The sequence below is a fragment of the Zonotrichia leucophrys genome, chromosome 3 (genome assembly GCF_028769735.1).
Source record: "Zonotrichia leucophrys gambelii isolate GWCS_2022_RI chromosome 3, RI_Zleu_2.0, whole genome shotgun sequence".
Lineage (NCBI taxonomy): Eukaryota > Metazoa > Chordata > Aves > Passeriformes > Passerellidae > Zonotrichia > Zonotrichia leucophrys.
The window spans coordinates 100,022,295-100,037,937 of NC_088172.1; the positions used below are offsets into that span (position 1 = coordinate 100,022,295).

Genomic DNA, 15,643 nt, shown 5'->3' on the forward strand with positions numbered 1-15,643 from the left:
CATCAGCTGAGGCTGTCTGTCTGCTCTTTGTGTGAAACCAGTGTTCTCCTGTGGTGAATAACCCTGGGGATTGCTGCAGTGAGGGATGAGGCTGCTCTGATGTTAACAGGAGGTGGCTGCAGTGAGATCAACCCCTCCTGCATTGAACTCCACGGGTGAGCAGGATGGAGGGTGGACACACAGTGTCTCCATCAGTAGCCCAGTTCTTGAGGGCTGCCCAGAATATCCTCACCTGCCCTCTTCCTCAGAAACTGAGGCTACTCCTGACTGCTTCTGGACTGTGAAAGGATAGCCAGCCTGGGATCCAAGCCCTTCCTTGCATTCAGCACATGGAAGAGGGTAATTAAAGGAGTCATTCTTGCAAGTCAGGCTTTTTGTACAGCTCTTCAAACCTAGAAACCACTCCTTTTTCTCCTGGCACTAGGCTCAGCTTGCTGAAACAAAGATTAAAAGCCTGGATTCCACTAAAGATTCTTCAGTGGCAGCCCAAACAAGCTCCCTGGAGAAGATGAACTATCCCCTGCACTGTTTGAGCTTGAGCTTTAGCAAAATGGACTGATGAGGAAAACATAGGTAGTACTGCAAAGATGAATTTGATAAAGGTGGCAGAGCACAGTGAGGCATGAAAGGCTGGTTAAGTGTTTGCTTTTATGTATAGCTGAGTTCTAGGTCTTTAGACAAGACTTAATCTTTTCTATAAACAAATAACACATCCATTTACATGAATAATCCACATTTCTTATGCAAATCATTTGCCTGCTGCTATTTCTACTGAGAATAATATTCAGTATAATTACCACATTTATTTAGTGAATCTATTTACACAGGATAGCTCTCTGTCCATGAGCGCTCTTCACCAGAGAAGCCCAAAGAGCAACAGGGGAGGCCAAGCTGCCAGTCATGTGTGCCCTGTGCTTTCTATTTTTGTTCCCATGAAGCATTCTGGGACTGTTTGAGATGTCTGGGAGAGAGCAGAAGGATGCCAGCATCCTGCCTCCATCCCAGGGAGAGCACCTGCTGCTAATGGAAGGCAGCGCTCCCCTGCTCACCAGCCTGCTGTTTGAGCACCAGCTAACTATAATGAGGCAAGGCACTTTGAATAATAACTTTCCTTTGGGTATAAGGCTATCTTAATTTTTTGTGTGTTTAAGTTGGTAATTGCCACAGAGTTTGAAAATCTTCCAGGTTTTACCACTCCTAATTATGTTCTCATGCATATGCATCCCCTGCTTGTGTGCTCATTACTGCGAGGAGATCAGAACCCCGAACGCTGGAGCAGTTCCCTCCAATTATCTTCCAGATGCAGAAGCTCCTGTGAAATGCCTCTCCTGCATGGGATGGCCCAAGGTGTTTGGAGAACATCTTGCTGTCCAGAGCACATTTTGCTCTGGGTGGTAAAATCAAGATGGGTTTCATCCCTCACATGTCTCACCCAGACTGCTCCTACCTGGGATGTCTCCTTGCTTGTAGCACCAGCCATTGAAATACTTGTTCAGGGGAAGTTATTAAGGTGTCCTAATGGAAAATATTTCAAGTTTCTAGGGCCCTGATTGCCTCTTTACCTGCTCTGTTTGCATCTATTGATTGTTCTGGTTCAACAAGACCCTCTGGGACTAACAAACACTAACAGGTTTGAATGCATTCATGAGGTTCTACGCAGGGAAAGAAAAATAATGCTGTTGGGCTTCTGACTTGTTCTTGCTCAATAACAGCAAAACAAATGTGTGCAATTAAACATTACTTTGTTTTCTAAACAGCAGCCTTGAAATTTTGTCCTCCTAGTGGGGGAATCAAGCTGCTGCTTTGCTGTCTGACCAACAGCAATGATTTGGTGATGGGAAAGGAGATGTTAATCCACCTGAGCACGTTCAGGGTAGAATCCATTCATTCCCTTGTAGGTAGGCAGGATTTTTAGCACCGTGTGTGTTTTTCTGTAGGAGATCACAGTGGATCCTGTGAGAAGATCAACGTGGAGCAAGCATAGCCATTGACATTACTGTCTTTTTGTACAGAGTACATGTACAAAAGTTATCAAATAGTTAACTGCTTGTTAACTATTTGTCAGGGAGCTGTGGGGTTTGTAGTTGTCAGCCCCTTGGAACTTTTGTACTGAGAGAGGGAGGTTGCCTGATCAAATAGAAATTCCTGTCTTTATGCTTAAAGCATTGGATTGTGTATGAAGAAATGTCTATTCCTAGACACCTCAGCTAAATAATGGGATTAAAACCTTAAGAAGTAAGGTGATGTGTGGCTCCCTGTCTCCAGTGTTTGTGCCCCCCAGGAGAAGGGCAAGATAAACAGTCAGGATTTTTTCCTGTGAAAAATTTTATAGGGGGAAGAGGGTAAAACTTTCCACCCAGCTGTGAAAACCCTCCTTCCCCAGAAGTGCCTGGTGCAGTATTGCATATTGCCAGCTGTGTTAATAGATGCCTAGATCCCAGTTGGCATTGGGCCACGCTTACATATCCCAGAAATAGAGATTTAATTCTGAAGTCTGCTTAACACCTGCACACAAAAGGACAGAGGCATTAAAGGTGCTTTAAGGACAAAGCTTTATTTTAGCTAATGTGTTCTCTCACCCATCACATAACTTGCTCTTTATTCTGTTGAGTGTCACCTGTCCAAACCACAATTATGGGCTTCAATGTGTCTGAGAGACACAGTCCTGCAGCTGGCTAAAAGGGACTGATTTAGCACATTCAGAGCAACAAAAGGGTTTGGTCTGAATTCTGGCAGGGTTCTCTGCTTTTAGAGATGGATATGGGGGTGGTGTGGGGGGAGGGGGGTGTGCATGTGTGTGAATGCACACAGGAGCACAGGTGAGCAGCTCTGCTTCCCCTGCAAGTCCCATGGGAACATGGGTTTTACCAGAGCTGAGAGCTGCAGGGTGCCCAGGACCTCACAGGTTCTGCTGTTGGTAAAGATTCACCTGCCCTTTGCTCTGCTTATTGATTGTGTGCTGCAGCTTGGCCTATAAAACCCTCTCTCTGCTGCCTTTGGTCTCAAATACCCCTCTGTGGCCATTTTTAGTGCCTGCCACTGATGGTGGTACAGTGACCTGGAGCTAGGCAGCTTACTCCACCAAAACACTGAATAAAACAGGTTGTGGCATCAGCAGCCATTGCTTATCCAGGAGCTTTTCCCAGAAAATAGGAGCATCAGGAGAGACTAACAAGCACCAGAGACATCTGGGGACAGACAGGATCCAGAGAGCTTTACTGTAGCAATAAAGCCCAGAGGAAGGGCAGGTCAAGGGAACTGTTCTTTGCTAAACTGTCCCTCAGTCAGACACTGAAGTCAATGTGTCTCCCTTCAAATTTCCATTGCTTTTCTCCCTGTTCCCACACCTGCTTGAATTGGCATCATTGGGCACCTGGAAATGCTGTGAGTAAAGGCTGCATCTAGTCCAGAAAAACCTGTGCTCCAGCAAATGGAGACAAGGACTGGGGAGCATGGGAATGAAACACAAGTACAAGTGGGTGCCCATTTGATTGCAGTTGCTGGGAATGGAAAACACCTTGAGGTAAGCAAGAATTCCCCCAGCCTTCCTCCAATTTCACTACAGAGAAGTGTTTGCAGTTGTTCCAGTGGTGAGGGAGCTCAGTGCTGCCTCATCCATCAGTGCCACAGACACTAGCCTGGAGGTGGGAGCCTGACTTGTAGGAGCTGCAGGCAAATGTCTGGGTGTGTGCTCTTGCCCATCCACTTGGGAAGCAGCTTCTGTTGCTGCAGCTGACTTGATGAGAGTTTCAATTAACAAATGCTATTAAAGCAGCTCTCCTCTTTATTTTTTTTTTTTTTTTAATGCATGGCATTTCCTGACAGCTTAAACGTTTAATTAACTGGAGATGCCGTCGTGGAAAGTTTGCCGGAGAAGAATGCTTGCAGTTTAATTAAAAGGAAAAAAAATCCTTCAGAGGTACTGGAAGAGATCTGCTTGCAACACTGATAGTGGCAAAAAACCTGCAGGAACTCCTGCACTTCCCTTTCTGAGTGCAGCAGAAGGTGAAGAGGTGCACAGCAATATCATCACCCTAGAGGAGAAGGTGAGTGCTTCACAGCTTCATGTTTGACCCTCCCATTTAAACTGCAGATGTAGGACAAGCTACAATTCTGTTACCTCAGCAAGGGAGAGGAGACAGCCAATAAAAAAGTTTTGGTTTTGTTTTTTTAATACCTTAACTTACTATTCTCCTGGTATTAGGCCAGAGCTCTCTCTCTAACATGTTTGGTTTTCTCCAAGGGCACACAGAGAGAACATTTTTCATATAAGCACTGGTCTGATTTTTTTTGGCTTCTGTTACAGCACAAAAACAAAGGCAGATCTTTCCTGCCACAAAAAGTGTGGAATACTGTTCACATTATCTTCAACAGCCATCATGAACGCTGTTTTTTGAGATGGCAGAGCACTGCCTGAGGTGGCAGAGAGCCTTGGCTGCCCTCACAATGCTGAGGGCTGTGAGAGATTTAGCTGTGGGTAGGAACCATCAGCTCAGCACACACTTGCACCCCTGCAGCAGCTTTCCACAGGGCCACAGCACGGTGGTGTCAAGTGCTGCAGAGCTGGGGACCCCCATGGCAAAGCAACAACCTCCTTGCTCCTGTGCAAAGGATTTCTGCCCTCCCTCTCCTCACACTGACCAAGTGACCCGGAGGCTTTTTGAACAGCTACAGGTCGGAAAAGGGAATTTTGTTCCCATATTAAATATGGAAGTCACTGACATGACTGTTCACATCTGAAGCACAGCTCCACCCACAGAGGGGTATCAAATGGTTCTGAGTCATCACGGGGAGCAGGCTGGGGCTCTGGGCTGCTGCTGGGCCAGGGCAGGTGCTGGCTTGTTGTCCTGCAGCTTCTTCTGCACCCAGGCTGGCACCTCTGCTGCTGGTGACGAGGGACAGCTGGGCTCCTGCTGAAACAGGCCAGTGCTCAGCACCTGCCAGAACAGCAATTTGGGAGCACAGCAGCACACCCCCTCTGCCAGGGTGGGGAGAAAAACCTCTGAATGAACATCTTCCCCTGAGCCTGGAGGATGCACCACTGAATGAAATCCAGCCCCCTGTATAACCACCTATTACCATGCTGACCCTTTCAAATGCTGATGTCTTATTTTTTTGCAGAGTCTTTCTGATATATGTGCTACTGGAGGCAGCACTTCTTCATGGGGATGGTGCACTGCCATGAACAGCACTGAGTGCTGGGCCACACCAAGTTGAACCAGACTCCTGGTTAAAGCTACCCCTGCCTGATCCAGATCTTCCCCTGGCACTGGAGCTCTGTCCTAGAAGCCCCTTTCAATCCAGAGCTCAGTGGAGCTCCTCAATCTTACAATAACCTCCCATGTTCAGCTGAGACTCCTCAGTATCCCCAAGTTGGGGGTGGATTTTGATCCTTTCCTCTGATCACTTCTCGACTCTGTTGGAGCCCCTTTCAACTTTCTGAGAAAAAACTGCAAAGTATTTTGTGATCCTTTTGGAAAAGAAGCATTCTGTGAATGGAATCTCAGATGTGAACTGAACACAAACCCAGAGTCCTCCAAGTAAAAACTGCACTGAAGCAGTGTCCAGCTGGTTTGCAGACCCAGTGAAATTAGATTCCCTTGAAATATGCTTTACACATGTCCTTGAAACAGCAAGGAAAGCCACTTTCCCCTTCCACCCATTCCTCAAAGGACCTGAAGGGCCATTGTCTGAAGCTGTGATTGTGAAGAGTCCCCTTCCCACTCAGAAATCATGTCCCCTTTCACAAAGAAATCATTTTCATCAGCTTTTCAACGCTGATACCAACAAATGCCAGCCACCCATTTCCTAGAGTGTTTTTCTGTCTCTTGCTGTACTGCCTGTAAATTTTCTTGTGTTGGAAACAGGTAATACATTATGGACCTCACTTGTGAAGCAGCTGAGATTGGCAGATAAAAATATTAGAGAAACGGGAAAGATATGGGTCAATAATGCAACAGAAGACTTTTTTTATTATTATTATTTTTTATACAAGTCTCTGAACCTCCAGATTTGTATTCTTGTTTAAATAGCAGTTTCCATCATCTGCTTGACATATTATCTGTCCCAGCACACAGGCACACCGTCAGGAGGAAAATCCTTCCTTGAGAATGATGCATTGCCAGAGCTCCTGGGGGCTCCTGCCTCCACAGGGAAGGCTGCACAGAGCTGGGATTTGCAGTGTCCCCCCCTGGCTGGAATGGTGGCAGTGCCAGCATGGAAACATCGGCCCTTTGCCGGGATAACAGCGAGTTATCCATCACAGCACCGAGCCCTGCCAGTGAAGCTTTCCCTCAGCAGAGGGAGTTGTTTCTCAAGGTAATAAGAAAAGCATTATCTGATTGCATTTTTGTCAGGTATGTCCTATTTATTACCTTACCTGTAATCTAATTTGTAATGTATTTCCTTGATATTTTCTATACTTCCCCTCTGTATTTTGTAATAGCTTCCCCTGAAAGCCTGACCTACAAAAAAGACAAGGTTTTTAATCCAGCTTTGAATGATAACACCCTCCAGGTGCCTTTATCTGGAAAAACTCTCCTTGCACAGAGGGAGGTCTGGTATGAAAAACTCAGCACCCTCTGAAAATGTGTTGGGGGAACACTGTTTACCAGCAGCCAAGGTCACTTTGTCCCAGGCAGGAAAATACTTGTGGCTATTTTCTACTTGTGGCAAGGTGATCTTTTTGGTCAGAAAAAGATCCAAAGGAGGTATGTGAGAGGTAGAAACCAGTCTGTCCCAACAGCAGGAAGGCAAGAAAATATCTCTAAGCCACGTAAAAGCTATCACTGATGTGCCTCAGCTGCTGAAAGCTGCTCAGGTGTTTTACCTTGGCTGTCAGGAAAAAGCATAAGGCAGCACTTTGGGGAGAGAGCAGCACCTGTAGGTCCCAGCTAGGTTGGGCAGAGATGTCTCATGGTGGCAGAGGTGCAGTGTGATGGTCCAGCTACCCTGAACGTGGGGCTGAGGAAGGTTAATTGGCATGAGAAATTATGTATGCTGTGGGAACAGGTTGCATTTTCAGGTTGGTGGCTCCACCAGGGCATGAGAGCTTTCTGCCCTCTTCCCACCTGGTTAGTTCTTCTGTTGCTTGGCTGTAAAGCAAAGTTCAAATTCACTGCATGATGGACCTGGATTTCCTGCTTCTGGTAAAGGTGTTTCAAAGTCACACAGTTTTAAAACAAAGAAAGAGAAATGTCCCTTTTTGTGGATGCTAATGAAATTTTTATCTGGGCATCTTTCTGTGAATGTTGGGCCTGAGAGGCATGGATTATGTTAGGGAGAAGGGCTTATTGAGCCCTGGAAATAAATCAGAGGAGGACAGAGGATGAAGATCGCAAATGATAAATTAGCAAGTGACAGAAAACAACTGCAGGAAATAATAAAGCCAGGAGAAGTGTGTGGGAAATGCATAGGAGAGGTTGTTTACAACATGTGCATTGGACTTTCCAGCATTTGACATCTTATCTCTATTTCATTCCATATGTTACTTTATGCATGGATTCCTGTTTTTATGGGGTTTGTTCTATAGTTTTTGCACTAACATGAATGACTCACATCTGCTCCAATACTTAATTTATTCTCTAATGTCTTCTGCAAAGGTTTGCTCAGCTCATGTAATACTTGTCAGTGGCGAGATCGGAGGAGCAGCTTCAGGCAGGTGAGCAGGGATAGCTGGGTGAGACAGCTCTTTTCTGGAGTTGTGTTAGGTGGTTTTTTTACCTGTAATTCCCACTTTGGCTGCCCTGTGTGGGCAGGCCTGCTATGCTGGGGCTGTGTATGGAGCCAGCAGGGAACACCCCATGAGATAGGGATGAGAGCTGAGGGCCGTCCTTGCAGGACCACGGCCCGGCACTAAGCTGCTGCCGGAATACCAACAGCTGATGATTATGATTTTATTTTTTAAGTGTTCTTGACAGCTCTGGAGACACACATCTTCTCTTCCAAATCCAGTAATTAAATTCCACCTACCTGAATTCCCCCTGCTGTTTCAATTGGTTAAATTAATCTTCCCATCATGTCTGAGCCTCCTCTGTGTGTTGTTGAACGGTGGCCTCCTCTCGCCCCGGAGTCGGGCGGGGACGGGCACCGCGACCGACCCGGGCCAAACTCGCCCAGCCCCGCGCATCCCTTGGCGTGCAAGCGGCCCGGGCTCACTCGGGGAGGCCGGGCAGAGGGATGGGCGTCCCCGGTTACACACGGACACCCCCGCACCCCTGGCTGTCCCCGTCCCCGGGGCTGCCTCCCCGCCGGCGCGGAGCGAGCAGAGCGGCAGCTCCCCGGGGGACCAGCCCGGCAGCCTGCGCGCTGCACCTTTCCCGGCGAGCGGCTCCGGCTCCAGCCCCCCTCCTCCCGGCGCCTCCTCCTCCTCCCGTTCCTCCTCCCCTCCCCTCCCCTGCAGAGCATGCACAGCCCGGGACTCGCATCGCCGGCTCCGAGGCGGGCGGGCGAGACCGTGCTGCCCGCCAGCCCCGCTGCCGCTGCCCCCCGAGCCGCCCGCGGCTCCCCCTCAGCGCCTCACGCTGCCCCCGCCGGACTTTTCGCTCCTGCCGAGGATGAGGCGGCCGACGCGGCGGCTGGCGCTGTCTCTGCTGGGGGTGCTCTGGCTCGCCGCCCTCCTCCTCTTCTTCTTCGGGGCGCGAAGGAAGTTGGAGGCGCCGGAGCCCGAGGGACACACGCCGGAGGTGAGGAAGGGGCGGCGGGGCCGCGGCTGCTCCGGCGGGACCTGGGCGCGATGCCGCCGCCGCCGCCCGGGGAAGAAGTTCCCGGCGGTTTTCGGGACCCCTCCCCACCCCATCGCGTTCCCCTTCAAGTTCGGTGCCGGACCTGTGCCTTTGCAGGGGGGCACTGGGGCCCTTTCCGTACCCCCCGGACTTGGTTTTCCCCCTCTCCTCCCTCCGCTCGGTCTCGGACAGCGGCAGCCCCAGCCGCGCCCCCCGGTCCCGCTTCACCGGGGGTGCCCCGGCGGTACCGGCCCTTTGTCCCGCCGCCAACTTGGAGCATCCCATGGGGAGCGAGGGGAGCGGTGCTCCCCAAGGGAACCAGAGGCGTGGTTCGTGTCACGGGTGGGGGACCGGCGGCTGCTTTCCCCCTGGGTCACGCCGTGCTCCTGGGCTCTGCCCTGAAGGAGAGGGACTCGGTCCTGCCCGGGCTGACAGCACCGGAGGGGAGCACACTTGCGTGGTCCGTGTTCGGTGTACGCGGGCTGGGTGAGCCCGGTTAAAGCGGGAGGCGTTCGGGGCTGGAAGAGCAGGATCAGGCAATGCTGCTGCCCTGGGAGCCCTGGCCGGGCTGGGACGAGGGTGCCCGTGCATTCAATCGCGGCTTTCCGTGCCGTGTCTGAGTGCCCGGAGTGACGGCACGGCAGAGATGCGAGGAGCATCTCCTGCGCACAGGGAGTGAATGAATTGGAGGAGTTTCGCTGCCCAAACGAAGAGCAGGGGAGCTGCGAGAGCTTCGGCTGAACGAGGTCCCGGCTCCTCTCCGGCTCCCGTGTCCTCTCCTCCTCGCTGAGAGCGGCTGGGGCTTAGCTGAGGGTTAACTTTCCAAAGGACATGGATTAGATGCTGCTTAGTTGTACTGTTGTAAATCTTGAATTAATTGATCCGGGTTAGAAGCCCAGCTCCTGAAAATACTCCGAAATTGGGGTTATTGTGGCAGTGGAAGGGTGTGAGCCCTCATCCCGTTTTGTTTGCACCAGTGACACCCAGCAGTGTTTGGCCCACAAAATGGGACAACTTTACATGTTTGCCTCATCTTTGGAGAGTCTCATATGTGTGTCTGTCACCTCAGCAACTGAATTAACGACCTGATTGGAGAAAAAAAAAAAAGTCAGAAGTCATAAAGCTTACTTTGATTTTTTCATCTTGAGGAATTATTGGTTTTCCATGTTTTTTTAAATAAAAATGATTGAGGAGGTTTCTTCAGGCTTTTGTAAATCTTTCAATCCTAGAAGAAGGGAATGAATCTGTGTGACTTCAGGCCCCAAAAAGACATAATTATCTACACATTTATTTATTTATTTAAGCTGGGGAAGGCAATAAATAAGTTACTGAAAGCAGAGTTAGGAGACGAGGGCTTTCTTAACTAGAACTGTGCTTCGGTATCAGAACTGTATTGCTAAAGATGGCAAAAAAAACGTCCCCTGTTTGACAGAGGCTACTATAATCTTCTTGAAATGAACCTTGCTTTTCGCTTAGCACCAGCTGCCGCCGAATCGCTGCCATTTTGCAGCCAATTTTGAATTTCTGCTCCCATTCAAGGCTCCCCCAGCTCGGGGTGTAGGTTGCTGATGCTGTTACAGGCTGGTCTTGGCTCCCGCAGCAGGTGAAGGGAACTTCTGCCACACAGGATCTGTCCCCACATTTTGAAGCTGCCACTGCCAAGTTGCCATAACTCCAGCAATCTGACTGCTTAAATTGCCTCTCCTTCATTTCTTCTGAATTTTCCATCCAAACAGTTGCATCCCCTTGAGATTCATAAAGTGCAGATTATTTTTTTGTTTTTTTTTTTTCTTTAATACATTGAATTTTTTGGCTTTGCAAACTCCTTTGGAACAGTATGACTTATAAGCTGCTTATGAGCATGGGGATGTGGTGTCCCTTCAGTTAACACTTCTGACTGGGCTACCAGAGGCAGGAATGCTGTGCTCCATAAAGGAGCCTGGTGCTGTGTCCTCTTGCCCTGGCCACTGGGACTGGCTGCTACTGATGAAAACTTGAGAAGTTAAGGGTTGTCCTCCCAAATTCCTTGGGAAACCAGAGGGAGGTGATGGATTGCTAACAGCAGCTCAAACATTGTAAGACAGCTACAGAGGGGAAATGGAGCAAATCCACATAAACTTTCCTGGCAGCATTTTCCAAGCTGTTCCCTGCCCCCTTCTCTCCCAGTTGAGCTGTGTTCTGTGGACATGGGCACACCGTGTATCATGCCTTGTGTAGGTTTAACCTTTAGACCTTTCCAGTTAAGCTCCAGCTGGTATTGCTGCCCGTGCCTGTCCCCCGCAGGGCTCCCAGCACACATCCATGCTGGATGGCAGTGCCCGAGCTCCCTGGCTGCCTGTGGCACTTTGGTGGCTTGCTGAGAGCTCACAGAGCTGCTGCCCTTGGCTCCATGGATGCCCATCAATCACTGTTATCTTATTCTGCACCCTGCCCTCTGCTTTACCCCAAATCCTGAGCCAGGTCGAGGCTGCAGCTTCCCAAAGGAAGGCTGTGATGTTTTTCTTGCAGTCCTGTGCTGCAAGGGGCAGGACCTTGGTTTGAGGGGTGCAATGCAGTATTTGAGTCCTTGCTTTGCCCAAAACATGCTGCTGGCTTGGCATCTTAAGGACCTGGTGAAGGCAGGCGTTCAGGGAAGGTCTTGCAGGAGTAGCTGAGCTTTCCTGAGCTGCTCATGCCCAACGAGGTGGGTGCAGCAGTCTGTTGTAATTAACTTGGCTTCACCTTGCCCTGTAATTTTTTTCCCTTGTATTCCCCTGCAGTCCATCTCTGTGGATCTCTTGCTGCTGCCCAGCAGCAGGTAGGCAGGCAGAGGGCCCCCCTTCTTGCCAGCCCTTGCTTCCCTCAATCCCTGGCACCTCCTTTCCCTCCTCCTCCTCCTCCTCCTCCTCCCTGCTGCCTGCAGCTGCTGGTGGTGCATGCCAGGGCAGCAGCAGCAGGTTGGGGCTGGATTTTAGGGGTGGGACTCCCTCCTGGCCGGGAGGTGTAGCAACCTTGCAGGGCTGGTAGGGCATGGAAGAACAAAACTGGCTGTGTTTAGGACCATGAAGTTGTTCCTGGGATAACTTCACCAGTCCCTCCAGTGCTGTTTTTAGTGCTGTTGCTTGGGGTTTGGGGGTTGTTTTTTCTCTCTTTTCCAAGGGGCAGATCAAGCCCTCTTAGAACAGTCGCCCTTTTGCTGCCTTTTGTGCAGTCCTGTGACTTGGCTGGGAAGTGGAGCTCTGTGGCAGGGTGCCTGCCCCTGCTAGGGAGCTTTACCCAGCCCAGCCTGCAGGGCAGCCCAGCCTGATGGATGGGGCTGTGAGGACACGGGGCTGCCCGGGGTCATGGATCAGCTGGGATTCGTTGAGCCTCCCTCCTCCCCTGCCTTTTGGCGGAGGGTTTCCAAGCACTTTGCAAGCTTTAATTAGTTCCAGCCTGTCTCCTTGTCCCGGCAGTTTTCCAGCTGGATAAACCAGGACCCAGAGAGGCTAATTGAACTTTGTACCCTTCTGTCTCTCGTGGACTCCAGAGGAATTGGAATAATTTTATCCTCTTGGAAAATGAGGCTGCCAGTGACCCACCTGAAGTCCCCCAGGGAGGCAGTGGTGGGGCTTGGCATGAGCTCCAGTAATCCCGGGCTCATGGCCCCATGCTGCTGCCTGGCATCTCCCCTGCCTCCCTCTGATCCATCCCCCTGCTCTGCTTTTGGGGGGGACATATAAACTAATAACTTAATTACATTAAGGAATAATGAGGGGAACTGATACGCGGGATTAATTACAAGGAAAATCCCAAATTAATTGTGAGGAGTGCTTGTAGCTGGCTCTGCAGCGATGCTTTGCTGGTGTGCTGGCTCCTGTGTCCTGTGCCCGGCTGTGGCTGGGGATGCTTGTGAGGGAGCAGGAGATGAGCAGGTGAGTGATAAACCCTTGGTCATCTCTTTTTCTGCACCTGTATCAGACCACAGTGGCTGTGTGGCAGAGCCCTGCAGCAGGGAGGGGTTTTTGGTGGTCTGGGCTCCCACACTCAGGTCCAGCAATGTGCAGGACTAAAAAAAAATCTAGTTTTTGTTTGGTTTAGGATTTTATTTCCCTTTATTCCTTTCTGCATGCTAGCTTGCTCCCTCTGATGAATGGCTGAATCCCAGCTGACAGCCTCTGGAGGGAAAGCAGGTCTGTGACGGGCTTGGCTGCAGGAGAAAAGCTACAGAGGAAAAGTTTCCTTTATTAAAAAGAATGACCTGTTCTACTTGACTTGTACTAGTGTTTGCAATGCAACATCTCCTTTCTGAGTGTGCTCAAAGGCAGCTGGGGAATGGCTCCTGGGAGATGTGGAGAAGCCCAGCAGCCTCGCTGCCTGCCCCACTGCTCAGCACCCTGCAGGGTCAGAGCTCAGTGCAAAGGGACCCTTGCCAGCTTTGTGCTTCTGTGCCTTGCACCACCAGCCTGTGCTTCCTTCTGCATCATCGCCATCTAGAAAGCCTCAGCACCTGGAGCTCAGCTGACAGTCTCCAGATATTAAATTCCTGTCAGTTTTATAGCAGCAGAGCCACTTAACAGATTAAAATAACTGTGTATCCTGCAAAAATTCAGATCTTGACAATTAAGGGATTGAAGTGGCAAGGCTGTTGGGAACAAAAAAACCCCAAAAAAACAGGCAGAGTGTTTAATACCCAGGAAGCTTGTATTGACTGGGACTTGACTGGGGATATGGATAGGTCCAGGATGTGAGAGAAGAGGAAACTTATTTCCTGCTTTGTTGGTGAAATCCCACTCTGAAATCTCTAGGAGCAAAACCAGGCTTTCTAGGATGTGCAGAGCTTTGCTTTTGAAGGAGCTGTGATGGAATCCAGTTCTTGTCTCTCTTACTTGTGTGTTTAGTGCTGGATGAAACAGAAAGCCATGCCCAGGCAGCCCTCATCTGTGGGATCAGGCAGGGCAGGTCTGGTGGAGCAGGGGTGAGGTGAGGAATTCTCCTCAGTGGCCAAACCAGCTGTGGACAAATGGTGAGAAGCCTGCCTGATGCATCCCGATTAATTAACCTCCTGCTGTGCATTACAGTGCTCCCTGGGATACCTGTGGAACAAAAACCAGTCAATGAAAACCCTCCTGATTTTTCACTGGTAATTGCAATGAATGAATTTTGCCTCCATTACGTTGTGGTGGAGCTCTGTGTTGCAGCTGTGACTGATGGGGGCATAAATATTGATTGAACAAGACCTGTTTGCTTTGCAAAACAGTGAGCATTTGAATGTACAGGTGCCTTTCTTAGCTTGGTGCTTTTAAAAGAAATATCTGAGAGGGAAGGAAAGGAGGCAAGGATTCTGCTTCTCTTCTGGTGAGAGTATAAATAAATTTCTGTGCAGGTGGTACGTGTTTTGTTGACAAGAACTGTTGAGCACCAGAAGAAGAAAAATACTTTTTATTGTGTTCTGAAAGGATAGAAAGAGTTGGAAGAGTCCTGCTGCTTCACTCTGAAGGGGTGTTGGAGGTGGTGATGATCTGGGAGTGGATTGGGCTCAGGAGTGTTGTGGTTTCTCTTGTAAATTGCTTCTCCTGCCAAGGTCCCTGTAGAGCGCCCTGCACGTGGGATTGCTGCAGGCTGCAGCATCCCTCTTCAGCTGCTGTGACATGGTGTGGCACCATCCTTTCCTAGGTAACAGGGAAGGGCTCAGGCCCTTGCTGATGGGTTTTTAGGAGGATTCAGCTCTGGCTCACAGCCTGGAGCCTTTGGTGACCTTTAGGGCTAGGCTTGACAAAAGTTTTACTTTTGAGCAAGGAAGTCTGCAAAACTTGGCTCTGTGTCTGGATGCCAAGGCTTCAGAGACACAGCACATATGTTGAAGGGTCTCTGTGCTTGAGAAAGATGTTGACTATCAGGGAAGATGTTTTGTCCTATTTATCCTTTCACCACCTCAGATATGCACAGAGTTGGATTGTTTACTCAAAAACTCAGTGTTTTCTCCTCGCTCTTCCTTTCCTTGATAAGAAGGCATCATCCTGATTTGTTTTGATGGGCTCATGGCCCAGGGCCTGTCTTGGCTGGGTTTATTGCTTGCTCTGCTGAGACATCTCTTGTGCCTGGCTCTGCAATGTGACCTGTGCCTCCCCACAGGCAGGGGACTCTGCACATGGCATGGCTGCAGGGTGAGAGCTATAAATGGGAATGCTGTGCCTGGGGAAGGCAGGTCCAGGGAGCATTTTATGGTGCTGTGACTGGAGATTTTTTGTGCCTCCTGAAGCTGAGAGGTTGGTTGTATGTGTAGAGACCAGGGATGAGTGTGGAGGGCACACTGCTGAGCTGCTGTGGCTCCGCAGGTGTGAGCTGGGAGCTCCAGCATGGGAAGGGCACTGCCAGGAGATTCAGCCTTGCAAATAAAACTGTCTTGTGATCCCTCATGAATGCAGGTGCAGCGTTATTGTCCCTGGGAAGTTGAATATTGGGGTTTTGTGTGCCCAGGGTTTTTCTTGGGTCCATGCATGTGTGTGTTCTGTATGCACAGCTCACCAAAGATGCCACTTTGGTACCTCTGGCTGTGCTTCTCCGTGCTGTAATCTCTTTGCCAGTGGGAAAAGCGAGCTTGGAAGAAGTTGTGGAGACGCAAAAGCACCGTACTCCGCCTGGGAGAGTCTCATCTGTGAGGGCAGGCCGGCATTTGGTGCAATAAAACCAATTAAGGGGAATGTATCTGCGAGAAAGCAGGAGTAGGGTCTGTTTAAGGAAGACGTTTGCGTGAAGGAGTAATTACGTGCAGCCTAACGACAAAGGGTGCAGCGATTGACTATTAATTGGAGGAGCAGGAGCGGGAGATTGCTGGCATTAGCTCTGTGTTTCTTGCTGGCTTCCTCCTGTTTAAAGAAGGAAGGGGTGAGGAGCAGATGATGGGGGGGAGTTTGCTCTCAATCCACTTTCCCATGCAATGAAAAAGCCATTTCTCCCCC

The 15,643-nt window shown here is 49.9% G+C and overlaps 1 protein-coding gene across 5 annotated transcripts in view; it reads left to right on the plus strand.

Annotated features, from left to right (window-relative positions):
• Positions 1–6,897: 6,897 nt before the first annotated feature.
• The window catches only part of GALNT14 (polypeptide N-acetylgalactosaminyltransferase 14), a 108,164-nt gene continuing 99,418 nt past the window's right edge, over positions 6,898–15,643 (plus strand). For 3 of the 5 annotated variants that reach the window (XM_064709537.1, XM_064709545.1, XM_064709544.1), the window contains exons 1-2: positions 6,904–7,024; positions 7,602–7,660. In XM_064709537.1, the coding sequence (XP_064565607.1) occupies positions 6,916–7,024; positions 7,602–7,660 (168 nt within the window). In that variant the 5' untranslated portion in view covers positions 6,904–6,915. Of the gene's footprint in view, positions 7,025–7,601; positions 7,661–8,139; positions 8,685–15,643 lie in introns of those variants that run through there. The other 2 variants (XM_064709542.1, XM_064709538.1) reach the window with 2 other exon arrangements.